The following is a 20,950-nucleotide window of genomic DNA, read 5'->3' on the forward strand; positions in this document are numbered from 1 at the left end:
TCGTGATTTTACTTCGATTAGTGTATATCTCATGAATGTGCTCACCGTGGATTCCAAGACGAAAATTTGGTGCGTAAGTTTTTATAAAAAACTTATTTTTTGAGTGTAAATTTATGAAGGTCCACTCAAATGCCGTTGAACCACGCGTGATTTTAGTTGTCTACGTTCCGTATCTTATGAGCCCAGTCAAATTCAATTCCGCTAATTCAATTCCAATAAAACAGCGGATATAGGTACCTTGAATGTAGGAAAAACTGTAAAAACTTATTTGGACTAATTCGCGTTTTTCTTCGAATTGATTTTACCTATATTCATGATTGTATTATCATATTCGCGAATCTGTGTGAAAATATGTCAAAAATAAATCGATACGCGAATAATATGCTTATTTTATTCTAAATTGATTGTGGTGGCACATCCGCGGTTCTTAACCAATTCTTTTAAAAAAGGTGTGCTTTTTTGTATTTTTATAGGAGATTACTGAAATCTGTTCTGCGCATAAAAATCTTGTGCACGTTGCGTCATTTTTAGCAATTTTAGGGGGGTTCGCATAGTAAAGTGCATCGAGCGGCACACTTTGGCCGCTAAATGAAACATCGAAAAATTCCTAATTAGTGGAAGAGATTGATTCGGTTTATACAAAAACTGTATGCGCAACAAATGATTTCAACGAATACGGGAATTGCATGCCTTTTAATATTGACCATTTTATGTATTGTAAGTGCAATATATTTAGTCATTTTTAACGTCGAAAAATTAAAAATTAAAATTATGTAAATCAACTTAACGCAAATATCAATCGGACACCCGTTGATTATTTGGATAAATATCTGATAAAAATGATGAGTTTGGTGGGCCTATATATAAATCTGAACCGATTTCAAAGAGACTTGCCAGAGATTATTTTTTATAACCTACAGTTCTTTGTACAAAATTGTGTGACCATCGGACAAACTTTGGGTCTTTAGTGAACAATTTACACAAAATCGGAAGAAAAAAATATAGAAGCTATATCTAAATCTGAATAGATTTCCAGGAATCTTAATACACATCATTCTAGACTCAATTCCGTTCCCCATGCCCAATTTTTTGCAAATCGAAAAATATACATTGACTTTTGTGCATTTACATTAAATCGGAAGAAAGTATATATGGGAGCTATATCTAAATCTGAACCGATTTTCACGAAACTTAACACACGTTATACTAGATCTCATTAATTACGCTGTGCCAAATTTCGTGCAAATCGAAAGATATTTAGGGACTTTGGTGCACCATTTACCTTAAATCGGACGAAAATATATATGGGAGCTATATATAAATCTGAACCAATTTTTATGAAACTTAGCACACATCTTTCTAGGCTTAATTCAGTACGCTGTGCCAAATTTCGTGCAAATCGAAAGATATTTAGGGACTTTGGTGCACCATTTACCTTAAACACACATATTTCTAAGCTTAATTCAGTACGCTGTCCCAAATTTCGTGCAAATCGAAAGATATTTAGGGACTTTGGTGCACCATTTACCTTAAATCGGAAGAAAATATATATGGGAGCTATATAAATCTGAACCAATTTTTATGAAACTTAGCACACATCTTTCTAGGCTTAATTCAGTACGCTGTGCCAAATTTCGTGCAAATCGAAAGATATTTAGGGACTTTGGTGCATATGGGAGCTATATCTAAATCTGAACCGATTTTTCCCAATAGGGTTCGTCCTTGGTCGCAATAAGTGACGAATACTAAATTTTATCCAGTTCGGATCATAAATGCGACATGTACTTTGTTTACAATTTAACATGGACAGACAGACAGACGGACATGCATAAATCGACTTAGAATGTGATTCTATGCATATTCTCAAAAGGAACCATGTGTCTATCTCGTTTCCTTTTGCCTGTTACAAACATATGCACAAAGACATAATACCCTGTACCACAGTGTGGTGAAGGGTATAAAAATCGAAAATTCAAATAAACGTTTTGTCTTCTTCATGCTTCTATTTGTTTTTCGCGACTATTAAACCGTATTCAATGTGATTTGACTAGTGTGCAAAGAAAAGAAATGTGTTTATCCATTTGTGAAGAAATTCGCGAATTACAACTAATAGCAATTCATTTAATTTATATTTAAAATACAAGATTTAAAACCGCTAAAACTTTTGTGCGCAGCATCCGAATTTATGAACGCGAACAGATTTCGAATCAGCATATTTTTTTTAACTATGCAGCAAAAATTATAAATCTGATCGCAAAAAATTTTTTCAAATTTTTTTAATGGAATTTTAAAAGAATTTTTTTAATTTACCGTATACTCTATAATAATATTATTTTCCTTAATGAAAAGTTCAAGTAATATAGGGAATCACATGATCAACATAACCGTACCCCTATAGCCTTTTCCACTAGTTAGTTTAGTTTGCTTAATAAATTGATACGTATATAAATCTCATGCACTTACTAATTATCAATGACATTGGAAGTGCTGGCGATTGCGAAATATGCATCTTAACTATTTTATCAATATTTTTTTTTTCAATATGAACGGTTTAATGACTTCAGTATTGCATGCAGTGACTCAGCAAAATATATGTAAATTATTCTGTAAATATTTTACGATATTTTGACGAATAGCTGAACAATTATGACAGCATTTAGGAATGTAGTGTATGCCCTTTAGGGGACATTTTTAAGCACAAAATATGCAAATATTAAATTTTGCTACCAGTTTTTGGGTTTGAAGATTAAGTTTTTGAATCTGATTTGTTTAAAAAGATATCGGTTATGTAACCTGTTTTTTTTTAATTTTCACTACAATATACCCATCGATCCAAGAATAACTTTAGAAGGACAACATATTCCAATTGATTGAATATAATAAAATGAGAGGTTGATTCCATAAACTCCAAAGGTCTTTTCCAGTAAACATCGGATTCGACATCCCTGTAAAATTTGAGCAAGCGGTATTCTGAATTCTACAAAATTCACATTTTCTCTCGCTCTTCTAAACAAATAGATTGGACAAGTGCAATGTCGTAGTAAAATATGTTAAGTCGATATTATATAAATAAATATTCGGTTGGGGAAAACGACATCCAAAGGCCGGTCGTCAAAAATGTCGATAACATCGAAGAAATTATCGAAGTTGACCAGCATGTTAATAGTCATTACATCACCCAGGAGCTAAAAATCGACCATAAAACTGTTTTAAACCATTTACACGAAGCACCAATTAACATAAAATAATTGACCAACAGGAGAGGTGTCGTGATCCACCAGGACAACGCTAGGCCACACACATATACATTGACACGCCAGAAACTTCTGGAGCTTGTTTGGGATGTTTTAATGCATTCGTCATACAGTCCGGACTTGACACCAAGCGATTATCATCTTTTTCTTGCATTGAAAATTTCCTTAATGATAAACCTGTGAGCGGAGCAGTATAGTCGGACGGGGCCGAAAACACGATACCCTACACAACTACCACGGAACTCTTACTTTCTGCGAAGTTTTATTCCGAGTCTGGGCAATATTTCGAGACAGCTGCACCCTCTTTCCCGATAAGAGGCCAACAGCACCTCTTCTTTACACTGACACATTTTCCGAATATTACTAATATTCAGTACAGTTCTTATAACTACTTGTCCATTCTCCCTTTACCGTAAGTTGTGTGTTGTGTTGTGCTCGGCTTATAATTGTGGCCTATAGATCGACTAGAAAAAAAATCATGATCATAACCGCAAATTAAAGGCGTTGTCCTTGACCATATAAGCGATCAGCGCTATACTTCCGCCCTACAATGCGGTAATGGGTTACTAAATAATATCTGAATACGTAAGCACCTGTAAATATTTACGTGTAACTCTCATATTCAAACACATACGACAATATAATCAATTAAAGGCCAACCACACCTCTTGGATAGGACCAATATTTCGCGGCGTTACAAACTTTTGGGGCTGCACAAAGCTATAATACCCTGAACAACATAGTTGTGTAGGGTATACAAATGTGTATCTAGGGAGGATTGTGAAAATCGGCTCTGCAAATAGAGATCAGGACTTCTATGTGAGAGGCATTATGAAGTTACCTTTAAAATGACAACAAATCGGTTCATATGTGGCCCAAATTGGACATTCCGAAACACTTTAAATAAAGTCCTATAATTCTTATAAAAATAATGTTTTTTTAACCAAAATATTTTTTTTTGCTTCCAGAAATTAATTTGTTAAAGGCTTCAAGTTTGAAAGGGATCGCTGATTATCTCTGATATCGGTTCAGAATCATCACTCATGACCAGAATGACATTCTAAGTCGATTTAGTTGTGCCCGTATGTCATTCGAAAGATATATAAAGACTATGGTGCACTATTTACATAAAATCAGATGAATATATATATATGGGAGCTATATCTAAATATGAACCGATTTTCATGAAACTTAGTACTCATCATTCTAGACTTAAATCAGTGCATTGGGTAACATTTTGTCTAAATCGGACAAATATTGGGAGTTTGGTGCACCATTACATAAAATCAGTCGAATATATATATAACAGCTATATCTAAATCTGAACCGATTTCAACGAAACTTCACAGACATGAATTCAGTCGACTGTACAACATTTTGTCGTAATCGGACAGATATTTGGAGTTTGGTGCACCATTTACACAAAATCTGTCTATCTGTCCATGTTGAATTGTAAACAAAGTACAGGTGGCATTTATGATCCGAATTGGATAAAATTTGGCACAGGTCACTTATTTGGTCCAAGGACGAACACTATTGAAATTGGAGAAAATCGGTTCAGATTTATGTATAACTCCCATATATACGTTCGGCCGATTTGACAATAGTGCACCAAAGTTTCAATGTTTGTTCGATTGTGATTTTGTTCGAAATCGTTTCAATAGTTTTTATATTTTTATGTAAATGGAGGACTAAACTCCAAATTGTGGACTAAACTCCAAATGGAAGACCAAACTCCGATACATGAAATTGATTTAATTCGGTCCACATTTATATACAGTCACTTTGTTCGACATCATATAAATGGTACATAAAGACTTTAAGTGTGTCCGATATAATTGTAGATTAGCAATACTAAACTTAGGAGAATCACTTCTATATACCCAATGTGCTGAAGGCTTTCATATCGATCAGGGGTTTCTTTTTTCTACATCGATCAGGGGTTGGCTATAAAATTTTCGAAATTTTTAATGTCCTCGTCACTTGTTGTCAACAAACTTTGGGGGTTCCATTAAACATTCGATATCGGCATCATATTTCTCTCAGAGTAGAGGGTACAATGATTTCGTCGCTGCCGAAAGTGTTTAAAATTCAAAATCTTCCAATATTTCAATTAAAATAAATTGGTTATAAATTGATTTAATCACTTTTGTATTGAGAATCACAAAGAGAGGGCAAAGCAAACAAACCACAATTATCTCTCTCTCTTGTCTGTCGCCAGTGAAGCACGCAAACTGATCGTTTGGTGTTTACATATTGTAAACTAGATGTGCACACAAACAAACAGACATATTTTCAGGCAAACGACAGTTGATGGTGATATTGTCAATCTATAGTTTACACACAACTAGTTGTCAACAATACTTCGCCCAAAGCAAACCAAAACCGGCACAAGTATTTTTTTAATTTTGTTTGTTTGTTGCGGACATTTCTAAACGCAAATCATGCGTTTTTGGAATGAACAAATATTGCTGCAGCTATTTATAGCCATTGCCTGCATTTCGAATTCAATTCATGGCTATAAGTTCTTGGGCGTATTGCATTTTAGTTCAAAATCACATTTTATTGTGGGTTCGGCATTGCTGAAGGGTTTGGCCCAGAAGGGTCATGAAGTGACGGTCATAAGTCCCTTTCCACAAAAGAAACCACCGCCAAATTATTATGATGTACCAACGCCGTCGGTATTGAAAATTATGGAGAGTGAGTTTTGAGGAGATTTTTGTGGAATTCATAATTGAGTTCGATATTTTTTTAGAGGAAATTGACAACTTGTTGGATAACACAGAACGCAGTTTGGTGGAAAATATTGTCTCGTTTCATAACACAGGGGTAGAGGTAACGGAAGCAGTACTTAATGAACCGGCTGTAAAAAAATTAATGGCCACAAATCAAACATTTGATGCTGTCATCTGTGAGGTATTCCTCTCGGAGGCATTGTATGGCCTGAGTGAACATTTTAAGGCCCCATTGATTGGTTTGGGCACATTTGGTGCCATTTCGTGGAATACTGATATGGTGAGTCGATCTCGGTAAAAAAATTAAGGAAAGGTTTTTTCAATAACTGAGATTTTTTCTACAGAAAAGAATTCCACAACGGTAATTTTTGAATTTGTCCTCCTCAACAAATGAGGACTTTTTTCTGTAGAAAAAAGTCTACCTCAGTAACTGAGGAGTATTCCTGAGTATTCCTCAGTAACGGAGGATTTTTTCTATAGAAAAAGGCTTCCTCAGTAACAAAGGATTTTTTTCTATAGAAAAAGGTTTCCTCAGTAACTGAAGATTTTTTTCTATAGAAAAAGGCTTCCTCAGTAACAAAGGATTTTTTCTATAAAAAAGGCTTCCTCAGCGACTGGGGACTTTTTTCTATAGAAAAAAAGCTTCCTCAGCGACTGAGGATTTTTTATAGAAAAAAGCTTCTTCAGTTACTGAGGACTTTTTATATATAAAAGTCTTCTTTAGTAACTGAGAATTTTTTTCTATAGAAATGGAAACTTTCAAGGGAAATTGAATATTTTTTATCCTTTTCATATTTTTTAGGTCGGCTCCCCTTCACCACCATCATATGTGGCGAATACATTTTTACCCTTTACCGATCACATGTCGCTGGGTCAAAGGATAATCAATTTGGCTATGCTAACCTTTGAGAGATTATTTTTGGATTTATATTATCTACCAAAACAGGAGGAAGTTTTTCGCAAATATTTCCCCAACTCTGAGAGGTCCATGTGTGAAATACGTAAAAATGCCGCATTGGTCCTCTTGAATACCCATTTCTCGCTAAGTTTTCCCCGACCCTATGTACCAAATCAAATTGAGGTGGGTGGTATGCATATAAATCGCAAGCGAACGCCATTGCCACAGGATATTGAACAATTTATTAATGGATCACAACATGGTGTAATATATTTCTCTATGGGATCAAATATAAAATCTGCCAACTTACCTCTGGAGAAGAGACAGGAAATCATGAAGGCGTTGAAGTCTGTAAAGCAGCGAGTTCTGTGGAAATTTGAAGATCCCAATTTGGAGGGTAAACCGGATAATGTTTTCATCAGTGATTGGTTCCCGCAGGACGATATTTTGGCTCATGACAATGTAAAGCTTTTCATAACTCATGGTGGCCTGCTGAGCACCACAGAGAGTATTTACCACGGCAAGCCGTTCATTGGCATACCGATTTTCGGTGATCAATTTTTAAATATGGCCAAGGCGGTGGCCAATGGTTATGGCATTATGTTGGACTACAAGAATATTACGGCTACGGCCATGCAGCATGCAATTGAAACAATGATCAGCGATCCCAAATATACACAATTGGTGAGAGCAATGTCCCAGCGTTATCGCGATCAGCCAATGGAACCATTGGCCAAGGCCATTTTCTGGGTCGAACATGTGGCCCGTCACAAGGGTGCCAAATATTTACATTGTGCTGGTTTGGATTTAAATTTCATTCAGTATCACAGTATTGATGCCATTGTCATATTGTATGGTGGTATCCTATTCGTTGTGGGTGTTCTCTTGTGGTTGTTGAAATGTTTGCTGGGTTGTTTGTGTGGACGAAGTAAGGCGCAGTCTACGAAAACTAAAAAACAAAAGAAACATTAGTGTTAATAAGTGTGTGAGTCAAGTAATAATTATAGCTATTTAAGTGTGATTGAGAAATGTTGCAAATTATTATTTGTTTTTAATAAAGATTGTATAGTTTAGTTTTAAATGATGTTCAATTAAACAATAAATCGGTTTTACGTTTTTTTCCATTTTAAAATTAACTAATGACTGCAACAAGTTCAAATCAATCAATTCATTACAGCTAACTTGCACTATGTAAGCTTATTGTGAGAGAATTGTTATTAGACATGTTCTGATCTCATATGTATTTCAAGTTCTGGGAATTTTGAAAACAATCATTTCGATTTAATTTGTTCAAAATTTATACGAAAAATGGGTTGCCTTAGATCCAACATATTGGATGAATAATAATATTAGGTTGGTGGAAAGGAAATCCATTATTTTTACGGCAGATGGCTGTACTGAGAGATTTCTCGTGAAGTATCGATCAAACAATTTCAGATTTATGCTCGTTGGAAGGGTGACATTTCGCAGTAAAAAATAATTTGCTGAATGCACCTCACAGGTTGGCCGGTCGTCGAAAATGTCGGTAAAATCGGAGAAATGATCCAAGTTGGCCGAGATGTTAGTAGTCGTAATATTGCCCAGGTGCTAAAAATCGACCATAAAAATTTTGCATCATTTACCTAAAATCGGACGAAAATATATATGGGAGCTATATCTAAATCTGAACCGATTTTCAAGAAACTTAAAAAGCATGATTTTAAAATTAATTTAGTACGCTATGCCAAATTTCGTGCAAATCGAAAGATTTGGCACACCATTTACATTAAATCGTTCGAATATGGGAGGTATACCGAAATCAGAACCGATATTCCAAATTTTAATAGGGTTCGTCCATTGACTAAATAGATGAGCTGTGACAAATTTCACCTAATGCGACCTGTACTTTGTTTACAATTTAACCTGGGCAGACAGATGGACGGACATGCATAAATCGTTTCCTTTTGTCTGTTACAAACATATGCACAAAGACATAATACCCTGTACCACAGTGTGGTGAAGGGTACTTCCAAAACCCCCTTGACACTTCTTTTTAACTCTCCGTCAGTGAACCACATTCTAAATTTTACGTTTCAGCTCTCTCTCCGTTACCCAAATCCAAATTTAGTGCATTTTTTATTCGTTCACATAAATTTGATTTTCCAAGGTTGTCGCCATAACTCAATACTACACTTTAACAATAATCTAAATTCCAAATCTCTGGGTTCAACCAAATCTAAATTTAGTACAATTTAGTACTTTTGATACTCATAAGTAAGAATTTCTAAAACTGACTAAAAAACTGGACTAAAGTCCAAATTATACCAAATTTAGTACTTTTCGTACTCATAAGTACAAATTTCAAAATGTACCTCAATCCTGCTTTCAAATAGTAATCGTAGGTCCAAATTTAAGAATTCCAGCTCTGTACTTTTCGTACCCATATTCCAAAAATGTTTTCAAATAACAATCGTAAGTTCAAATTTAAGAATTTAAGCTCCGCCTGTTCTCCAAATTGTACCAGATTTGTACTTTTCCTACACTCCAACAGTAACCTAATTGGCAACTTTCAGAATTGGAGTTATAACCGTTCACTCAAGTCCAAATTGTACCAAATTTTGTGCTTTTCGTACCCATAAGTACGAATTTCCAAAACTACCTCAGGCATTCACTCCAATAATACCTTTAAGTGCACATTTAGGGATGCCAGCTCTATCCGTTCAACTACATCCAAATTGTATTAAACTTAGTACCATTTATTACTTTTCGTAGATGTTAGTACGAGTACAAATTTCAGGATCCCAGCCCTATCCGTTCACATAGATCAAACTTGTACCATATTTAGTACTTTTCGTACTTATGAGTTCGAATTTCCAACACTGTCTCAATCCTGTACTCTTAAAGTAATTTTATTTTCAAATATACGTTTTCCATCTCTATCTTTTTACTCAAATCTAAATTGTACTAAACTTAATACTATTTAGTACACATAATTACGCATTTTTAAAACTAAATCCATGTCTCATCCACAATCCTATCCTTAATTTTAATTCCAAATTTTATGATTCCCGCTCACACATATTTAGTACCATATAGTGCTTCTCGTATCTATAAGTACGTAATTCCAATACTATCTTAATTCTGTAATCTTTCATTCCAAATTGAAGTTTTTCATCTCTATCCGTTCCTCAAATCTAAATTGTATCAAATTTAGTACCATTTAGTACCCGTATTACGAATTTTCAAAGCTACCGTCATATCTCAATCCTGCACTCAAATTGTTATATTAAATCAAAATTTCAGGATCTCAGCCATATCCGTTCCCACAAAAACACTCCAACAGTAATTTTAATTCCAGCTCTATTCGTTTACACATAATCAAGTTGTACCAAATATAGTTCCATTTAGTACACATAAGTACTATGCTTCCATATCTCAATTTTATATTCAAACAGCAAACATTATTCCAAATTTTAGGTTTCCAGCTCTCTCCGTTCGCCCAAATCCAAATTGTACCAAATCTAATGCCGTTTGGTACTATTCGTACACAAAAATATGAACTTCCAAATATGTCTCTATAGCTCAATCCTCAACAGTAATCTTAATTCTAACTTTCTGGTTTTCAGTTCGATCCTTTCAAGTATAATCCAACTTGCACTAAATTTAGTATCATATAGTACTTTTCGTACCAATAAGTACGAATTTCTTAAATCCTACACTCCAGGTCTATCTGTTCACCTAATTTTAACTTGTATCAAATTAAGTACCATTTAGTCCTTTTCGTACGATTTTTTTAAATCTACCCCAATCCTCTACTCCAATAGTAGTCCTAATTCGTATTTTCAGAATTCCATCTCAATACGCTCAACTAAGTACAAATAGTACCAAATTTAGTACCATTTCGTACTTTTTATATATACAAGTACGAATATCTTAAACCATTTCCATACATCAGCACTTTTAGAACACTTAAAGTTCGAATTTCCAAAAACCCTTTTGTACATCTTTCTAATTTTTCATCAGTGACCCACATGCCAAATTTCAGCTCTTCCCGTTCGCCTAATACAAAGGGTACCATATTTGGTACATGTTATTACTTTTCGTACCATTCTAGTTCGAATTTCCAAAAACCCAGCTTTATCTCACGCCTACACACCAACAGCAACCCTCACTGAAAATGCCAAGCTTCTAGCTTTAGCCGTTTCGTCTGGGGTCAGTCACTCACTCACTCACTTAACGCTAAGCTCTTTTGTATATATATATAGATGTTGTTTAAAATGATGGGAATTGTTTTCAAACCTTTTCATAAATACTAGAATATAATACCAATCAATGAACTCTGATAGATTAACTCTTATTTCAAATATATTTTTGAAAGAAACAAATAGTAAATAAGAATTCCATAATGAAGTTTTTGATGACCTCAGTCATCGATCAATTTAATGTATATTCGCAAACGATCACGCAATAATTTTATTTTTGATTTTTTTTGTATATCATTTGTATTTATTAAAATTAGTTATCAATAATATTTATTTTTTTATGTTGATTGGGGAATCTCAATTAGACACATAATACAATCCAGCTTTAAACAAGTCAAGCAAATACATATTTAAATAAACAAGTTTATATATTAAGAGACAATGGTATTCAACTGTTAATGTTCGGTTCTCTTACCTATAAAACAACACTCCCTGTAGTTAACCATGTGGGGCATTTTGAAAAACTTTATCATGTTATGATCGCTCAACGATAGCCCTGTTCAACCATGGAACTGGTGCCCTTGTTTACATGTATAAAAAAGTTCGTTCTGTTTTAGTAAGTCATTTCATATGGCGGTTTCTTATTTGTTCTCTGAGAATTTTTTCCTTTCACACCTCTACTCAACGTAAACAAAAAGTGTGTGGTGGGGGGTACAATAATATCAAGAACAACAAAACATAAACATGTGTGCTAAACTGAACAGAGAGAAAAATAACAGAGAACAAGAGTAGTAAAATATTAAAATTATAATTCGCGTACATGCTGATCAGTGATCACAACTAAGAGTATCTAAAAGTCACCGTGAGACACAATTGATGAAGAGAAGATTGACCACCAACGAATATTTTTTGAAAACTCATTCTCATACCAAAAACTGATAAAACAATCAACAGAGTTGTTCTGACCAATAGTTTAAAATGGGTTACTGTTTATGAAATCGGGTTGATAAGACCGGTAATGAAGGTGTCATGACAATGCAAAAATATGCGGACATTAAGAATTTTTCAGCGTAACAGTTGCGATTTGAAGGAAGAAAAAAATCGTAATATGGGAAGGCTATTAAGAGCTATTTATACCCTCCACCATAAGGAGGAGTGTGTATTAAATTTGTCATTCCGTTTGAAACATCACGAAATATACACCGAAGACCCCACAAAATGTATATGGGCAATATTGCCAAGGTTCACCCTTTTATAACTCGGGAATTACTTAAGTATATGAAAAAAGTGAATAGTTTTGGGTTAATTGATCTGTCGTTGCAAAACTGTTCATGATATTGACCCCGAAACTTTATTTTGGTGGAAGCTGTGTCTACTTTAATGTAAAATAATACCCTGTACCACAGTGTGGTGAAGGGTATAAAAAATGTGTAAAAACAGGTTGAGGCGAACCAGTTTTTTTATGTTCTCTATCGATTTGTGATTAAACCACTCATTTCACGGTCCTCGTGTTAAAGTAAAACTAGAAGCCAACAAAATGGGGTATACGCCTCTTATGTATAATTTTTCAACATTTTAACTGCATCTTTACCTTTAAATTATGCTGATATTTTGAAGCTCGATTTTGAGTGTTTTTTGAATTTTTCTTCTAGTTTTAATACGCAAACAGGAATTTCTAAAAATCGATTATAATATTAATCTGAGTAATTTGATATATATTTTGTATGTATTATATATGTATTATGCACAACTTCAGAGTAATACCCATCGGAATGTGGAAATTTTGTGCGATCAAATTTCTAAAAAACCTATTTTTCGGTCCAAATGTTTAGATCTGTCAATTGAATGGTTTTAAGGTTAAGGGTAAGGTTTTTTCCGTTTCGGATGATATAAAATCTTCTACGTGAAAATCCATCTACTAGAACGGCAGGAACGGGCCTTCCAAAAACACGAAATTTGGCAAAAAATTTTGTTTGAAAATATCGGGGATGTATTTGCTTTTTCTGTGGATAATTTCCTGTTACGGATTTTGTACTTTTGCGAAAATAGAGCATTAAAATCTTCAGCCGAAAGAGAGATGTACCCAATTTATCTCAAAAATAGATTGTGCTGGCACATCCATGGTTCTCAATGGACCCCATTGAAATGGTATAGATCGATGTATTTTTTTAGGGTGCACACCGAAATCGGATGCGCGTTAATGGCATATGGAGTTTTCGGAAATTATTCGCGTTTTACGATTTTTTGGGTACTTCAATGCAACATGTAGTACATCTTAGCCGTCAAATGAAATTTCGCAAAATATATATGGATTGGAAGATAAACTTCAGTTCTTTCTGGATACCGCATGCGCTTCAAATGATTTTGAGAATTACGCGATTTACACGCAATTTAAAATGTATATTTCATAATATAGTTTTATTTTAAGATTTATTCCTACTTTTCGAACCCCTTCATGTAATCATGTAATCATGTAAAGTGATTATTTTTATATATGTCATTTTTTCGGCGAAATTCGGGTAAAATTGCAGAATAACCAGAACATTTTTTTCTGAAATTTCTTGTATGAAATTAAAAAATAAATATGATGACATTATTTTTTCGAACTAAAAACAAATATTTTTCCTCAATATCTTGTTTTGTTGTCGCTGTGATTTACAAACCGCTACACGGACTTGTGTGATTTTGATATCATTTGATTCATCATGGTGGTGTTTAGATTATGTGGGTATTTTTAAATTAATTTTTAGGTGTGTGTATGTCATTAATATAATGAAAATATTAATCTCCTATATTTTTATTATTTTTCTCATATTTCGCGAAGATGTGCAACTTTTTCAAGATTAATATAATATATTCATATTCTTATTTTACGGAGAATATAAGGTATATATCAACGTTTTTGGTTAATATAAATGGCGTAATTTTAAGATTTTTTTTTTTAAACCTCGATAACTTTTGAGCGAATCAACCAACAATTTGATCGCGAACGGTTTCGGAGTCATAACATTTTTCTCTATATGTGTACAAAAAATCATTGATGTACCACGAAAACAAAAAAAAAAAAAAAAAAAAAAAACGATTTTTTTAAAATAGGATATTAAAAAATTTGCAATATTGCCCATATATTCTATAGCAAAATAAAATTCTATGTCGATTTATGCGTGTCCGTCTATTTTTTTGTGAATAAAGTACATATAGCATTTATCGTCTGATTAGATGACGTTTGACACAGCTCACTTATTTGGCCCAAGGAAGAGCCCTATTGAAATTGGAGAATATCGGTTCATAGATTAGATATAGCTCCCATATATAGTTTCGTCCGATTTTACCTAAATGGTGCACCAAACTCCCAAGGATTGACCGATTGGTACAAAATATTGCACAGCTTATTGAAATAGGTCCATATTGATGTGTACGACGTTTTGTGGAAATCGGTTCAGAGTTAGATATAGCTCCTATATATATTTTCTTCCGATTTAATGGTAAATGGTGTACCAAACTCCCAAGGATTGTCCGATTGATACAAAATTTTGCAAAGCGTATTGAAATAGGTTCATATTGATGTATACGAAGTTTTGTGGAAATCGGTTCAGATTTAGATATAGCTCCCATATATATTTTCGTCCGATTTTATATAAATGGTGCACCAAACACATAATATTTGTCCAATCGTGACAACATTTTGCATAGCGTACTGAACTAGGTCCAGTTTACTCCCATATATATTTACGTCTGATTTTATGTAAATTGTGCACTGATGAGCCTACGTCTGTTCGATATACACAAGATTAAAATAGTTCACAAGAAAACGTCCAAACCCATTAAGGAATTTAAAGTCAATTAAGATGTGAAATTGCACACAGAGATATAACTGAATTTTATATATGTTTTTATATGAAGCATGTTATCCGAACTAGAAATTTATATTTAAATTTTTGTTAAGTCATCGAGCATATAGAATCAATGCCTCTTATGAAGATAACAGACCGTTTCCTTGAATTTCTAATATTTCATCATAACGTTTGCGTTTTTATTAAATATTGACAATTAATAATAAATTATTTTAAGTTATATATCAATTAAAAAAATCTTAAGTGTACACATTACACAATCCAAAAGGTGGATTTCATATTTTCGAAAAATACTTTCATCAGACAAAATAACTAGTTTTGTTTTTTATTAAAGAGAACATTGCCTTTGGAGTTTTAATTTTATTTGTTGTTGTTGCACGCCATGTGAAACATTCTCAAAAGCCTTATACATAATGTTATGATCGCTTAAACGTAAATTAGTGCTGGGCAAGCATGGGAACTGTTGCCCTTGTTTACATGTATCAATAAGCTCGTTCTATACGTTCTCTTTTAGTAGGTCGTTTCATATGGCGATTGCTCATTTATTCTCTGAGCATTTTCTTTTTGCACATCTCTAACGTATATAAACATGTATGGGGGTACAAGAACAACAATGCTATCAACGTGAAGTTTAAACTTACTGAGCAGATAAACATTTAGTAAAGAGAGAGATAACACAATTATGTTAACATATCCACTGATCCCCCCAAACACTCTTAAAAAACCGACAAACATTTCAAACATAAATAAAACTCCAAAACAAGTTCAATTCTTAGTATAGCTTCGACTAACATAGTGCGAAGATAGACGGTACTATCGTATAATTTTGTCAGTGCCACGTGCTTGCTATTAAATTCAGAAGTTATTATTGTTGTGAATATTTTGCCGGCTGTGTCATGCGTTTCAAAATGTTATCGTCGTATTTATTTTTATTAATCGGTTTATTTACAATTGCGAATAATGGCATTGGTGCCTACAAATATTTGGGTGTCATACACACGGCGGCCAAATCACATTTCATTGTTGGTTCTTCGTTAATGAAGGCTTTGGCGGAAAAAGGTCATGAAGTTTATGTTATCTCACCATTCCCCCAGAAGACACCAATTAAAAATTATCATGATATACCGGTGACATCGATACTGACAGTTATGGGAGGTGAGTATTGAAATTGTTAAAAAAGCCATTAAGAAAATACAAATGAGAAAAGGACGACTATATGATACTCTACACTATATGCTTAAGTACTCTAAAAATATTATTGTTGAGATTAATAATTTTATCGATTTGTATTAATCTATACATATTTCGGAAATATAGTAGATATTGTAAAGTGCATAGTAGAAACTTTATCCAAAATAAGACGATTTAATATATGGAAGCTAATCGATGTCTTGTAAACATGACAAACGTCATATATATAGTCATATATATATAAGTATATTACAAAATCGGGCGAAATTATTAAACCCTACACAATTATGTTGCCAGAGTATTATAGCTTTGAACAGTACGACGATCGTTATATCTAGACTAGTTCGATCTATACATGTGTGTCCGTCCCTCCGCCTGTCCATTATAATTTATAACAAGTAAAAAAGCGTTATGTTCGGCCGGGCCGAACTTTGAATACCCTCCACCATAAATATACTGACAGGTAATAGAAATGAAAATATAGGGAACATACCAAAAAGTGGACCTATACCGACATTTCTAAAAACGGATTATGTAATCCATAATGTAAATCATAATACAAATTTCAGAAATTTTTAATGGATAATTATACCTTTAACACGGTGAAAATGTGCCTCATCGAAATATTGGTTTCTTTGGACCAAATCCGTTTCAGAAAATTAAGACTTCCTCCAAACCTTGCCCATCTTATTATTTCTTCCAAACCTAGTTCAAATTCCAAGATGGTGAATATCGACCACTCCTTCAGGAACCTCCTCAAAGGGGCTAGGTTTAAATGCGGCCATAGTTCATTATCGAACCTTACGTTCTAATTTTTTATCTCGCTATCCTCTGCAACTGAAATGATTACAACCGAGACTTAGAGCCAAACTCAAAAAGGGGGTTATATAGGGACTACCCCAAAAAGGGGGCGAATATTAATAATTTTTGGTAGGGAGATTTGTTACCCTATACGACTACAAAATACCAAATTGCAGCAAATTCGGTGTAAAAATGCGCTCAAAAACCCCAAAAAACTGAAAATTGGGGGTACCGTTATATGGGGGCTATCCGAAAAATGGACCTATATTCATATTTTTTGGAGAGACTTGGAACCTATTAAGAACTAAAAATACTAAATTACAGCTATTTCGGCGGAAAAATACAATCAAGACCCCCAAAATACTGAAAATTAGGAGGTACCGGGGGCTACCAGAAAAAGTGGACCTATATTTATAATTTTTGGTGGAGACATTTAGTACCCTATAAGAACCCAATGTAGCAAATTTCAGCGAATTCGGTTGAAAAACGCGCTCAAGAACCCCAAAATACCGAAACTTGGGGGGTACCCTTATATGGGAGCTATGCCTAAACGTGGACCGATGAAGCCCATCATCGAACTTGACCTGCCTGCAGACAAAAGACGACTCTATGCAAAATTTTGGCTATCGATCTCAATTCGTTTAGACGTTAGAGTGATTACAACAGACAGACGGACAAACAGAAATACGAACATATATCGTCAAAGAATTTTACGCTGATCAAGAATATATATACTTTATAGGGTCGGAAATGATTATTTCGATGAGTTACAAACGGAAAAACAAAATGAATATACCCTCCATACTATGGTGGAGCGTATAAAAACGATACAGGCCACAGTTATGGGCCAATCGCCAAGAAATTTTGCATGTTGGGCCGGTTCTGGCCAATGAAGACCCCCATTATAATTTGTAAACACGATACCGACTACAGTTATGGATTAATCGTCACGAAATTTTGGCCAAAGAAAATCCCTATTGCTTTTGGTAATGATCCGTTAATATTTAGCGGATGAAATGGACCAAAAACTTTATTTTTGTCTGTTTTTCTACTCACTCTAGAGGCCACAATTATGATTCGAACATAACGAATTTTTACACAGAGAGGGAGTTAAACCCATAAAATAATGACTGTTTTAATATCATTTACAGTGATGTATCTACTCGGATTCGGGGATTTATACTTAAATATGTACAGGCATTCTGTTATTATTTAGACATTATACAGCAAGATCCGGTAATGATCAAGGACGACACCTAGAATTTTCGGTGATTTTGAGATGATATCTAGGGGTTGCAAAACTTAGAGGAGAAGTGACCAAATACTTAGAACGGCATTTTTATTTTAACCAAAATGACTGACTTCATTTTTATTTTATACCGTAAATATTCACCTCGGGAAAGAAAGATATGGAAAATATGCCCGGGTTAGAAAGTGGAGCTGTTGACCTATAATCGGTCAAGAGGGCACAAATATTGCTAAATGTTGCCCATGCTTAGAATATAGATCCGCAGAAAATTAGATTTTCGTGGTAGCTGTGTAGGGTATAATATGGTTCGGCCCCGTGCGATAATATTGTTCCGCTCACTGGTTTGGGAACTACATTTTTCTCTGGAATGAAAATGCGACCTTTTCTTTAAAAAAAATAAAAATCAGGCCGAATATTATATTCTGTTCAACAAGAGAATAAATGGTGGCCTACTTTTTTTAAATTGGAAACATGGTCAGTTGTGTACATGGTCAGAGAGAAAAATACACAAAGTACACATCCCAACGGGAATGCATTCATAATTTAAGTTCTTCGATTGTTTAACTAATGACTTCAATAAAATTCGATTAAACGAATGTCATGCTGACCACCATCGAATATCTCTGATGTTTGCTTCAAACTATTTCGTATCAAAAACTGATAAAACAAATATCAGAATGCTTTTGTCCAAGAAATAGCCTACTGCTGATCAAATCAGTTCGATGTGACAAATTGAAAAGATGACGAAATAATAAATGTTTGAAGAAAAATACTTTGATAACAGAAATATTAGAATGGGTCGTGTTCGAATGAAACATTTACCTTGGCAAATATTATCTAAAAAAACACGTCTTGCGATGTTCCTAAAAAAATATAGGCGTACGACAAATTATCTAACGAAAGTTCCTTCTTTTAAGAGGGAAGTTCTTTGAAAAACGAGTTTGAAAAAGAGAAAATATTAATTTAAAAGTTTTCTTAAAAAATAGTCTCTCAGATATAGGAGGAAAGGTTCTAAAAATAAGTCATAAAAAACAGACCTTTAGCAAGAAAGGTCATTGAAAAATATATGTTCGCAAATAATTGCCTTTGATCCTAAGATAACCTGGAGATAACCTAAGGTAACCTTATCAATTGCTAATTCAAATTATGTCTTCATTTTCTCATTCCAGATGAAATGGATAATTTATTTAAACACAATGAACGGAGTATGATGGAAAATATTGTAAACTATTATGAAATGGGTATTAATATCACGGAAGTGGTATTGCAAGAACCTAGCGTTCAGGAACTCCTGGCCAGTAATCATACTTTCGATGCTGTGATATGTGAGGTTTTCTTGTCCGAAGCTTTGTTTGGGTTCAGTGAACATTTCAATGCACCACTTATTGGTCTGGGTACCTTTGGAGCTGCCTCATGGAATACGGATATGGTAAGTACATTTCTCCTCTTCTTCTATACAAGTGAAATAATTTTTATATTTTCTAATTTAGGTTGGTTCACCATCGCCACCCTCCTATGTACCCGGTATTGGCTTGAAATTCAGCAATTATATGACTCTGACAGAACGTGTTGGAAATTTGGCATTTGTCACATTTGATCGGCTGTTTATGGATTTCTATTATTTGCCCAAACAGGCGGCCTTGTATGATAAATATTTCCCTCAGGCCAAGCGCAATATGTATGAGGTTAGAAAAAACACCGCCTTGGTTTTGTTAAATACCCATGTCTCGTTGGCCTTTTCCCGTCCCTATGTACCCAATCAAATTGAAGTTGGTGGTATGCATATAAATAGAAAGTCCAAGCCTTTACCAGAAGATATTGCCAAATTTATCAATGAAGCGGAACATGGTGTAATCTACTTCTCAATGGGTTCAAATTTAAAGAGTAAAAATATGCCCCAGGCAAAGAAAGATGAAATATTGAATGCATTCCGCAAACTCAAGCAGAGGGTCTTGTGGAAATTTGAAGATTCCGAATTGGAGGGTAAACCAGAAAATGTTCTGATACGCGATTGGTTCCCTCAAGATGATATTTTGGCGCATAAAAATGTTAAGGTGTTCATAACACATGGTGGCCTTTTGAGTACCACCGAGAGTATTTATCATCGCACCCCCGTGATTGGTATACCGATTTTCGGTGACCAATTCCTAAACATGGGTAATGCCGAAAAACAAGGTTATGGTTTGATGTTGGATTATCAAACATTGACAGCTGATAAACTTTCACATGCTTTGAATAGAATGTTAACGGACCCATCATTCCAACAACGTGTTAATGAAATATCCGATAGATATCGGGACCAAGAAATGCTGCCAATGGAAAAGGCCATCTTTTGGGTGGAACATGTTGTACGCCAGAAGGGTGCGAAATATATGCATTGTGCCGGTTTGGATTTAAGTTTTATTGAATATCATAATATTGATGCCATGCTGATTCTGTATGGTGGAATCTTATTCACCTTGTGCTGTTTTGTATATTTTGTGTATTTAATTATTAAGGGATTTGTAAAGAGTTTCGTCGCATCGAAACCAAAACGTAGTAAACAAAAGAAAAATTAAAGACTTGTAATAGATTAGTTTTTTTGTAATATTATGTAGATAATTTTTTATTAAATAAATATTTCATTAAATGATATTTTGAACATATTTAAAAAAAGCCACTCTTACTCTATTAGGTGAAACACTTAATTCTAAAATATTTTTAAAAAATACATTCTTTGTATAAGTTGACTTCAAGCCTATTTACAGTGTTGAAAAATATGTTAAAAAAGTTCAGTGTTCGGAAAAA

The 20,950-nt window shown here is 34.0% G+C and overlaps 1 protein-coding gene across 1 annotated transcript; it reads left to right on the plus strand.

Annotated features, from left to right (window-relative positions):
* The first annotated feature begins 5,684 nt into the window (after positions 1 to 5,684).
* On the plus strand, positions 5,685 to 20,721 carry LOC133328353 (uncharacterized). Its single transcript, XM_061536924.1, has 6 exons — positions 5,685 to 5,954; positions 6,010 to 6,269; positions 6,792 to 7,738; positions 15,782 to 16,077; positions 19,333 to 19,592; positions 19,654 to 20,721. Exons 1-6 carry the CDS (start codon positions 5,699 to 5,701, stop codon positions 20,719 to 20,721), a joined length of 3,087 nt encoding a protein of 1,028 aa, XP_061392908.1. The 5' UTR covers positions 5,685 to 5,698.
* Positions 20,722 to 20,950: the final 229 nt, after the last annotated feature.

Source organism: Musca vetustissima, unplaced genomic scaffold (genome assembly GCF_032173495.1).
Source record: "Musca vetustissima isolate MV318-11 ecotype Yass unplaced genomic scaffold, APGP_CSIRO_Mvet_v1 utg5393, whole genome shotgun sequence".
NCBI classification, from domain to species: domain Eukaryota; kingdom Metazoa; phylum Arthropoda; class Insecta; order Diptera; family Muscidae; genus Musca; species Musca vetustissima.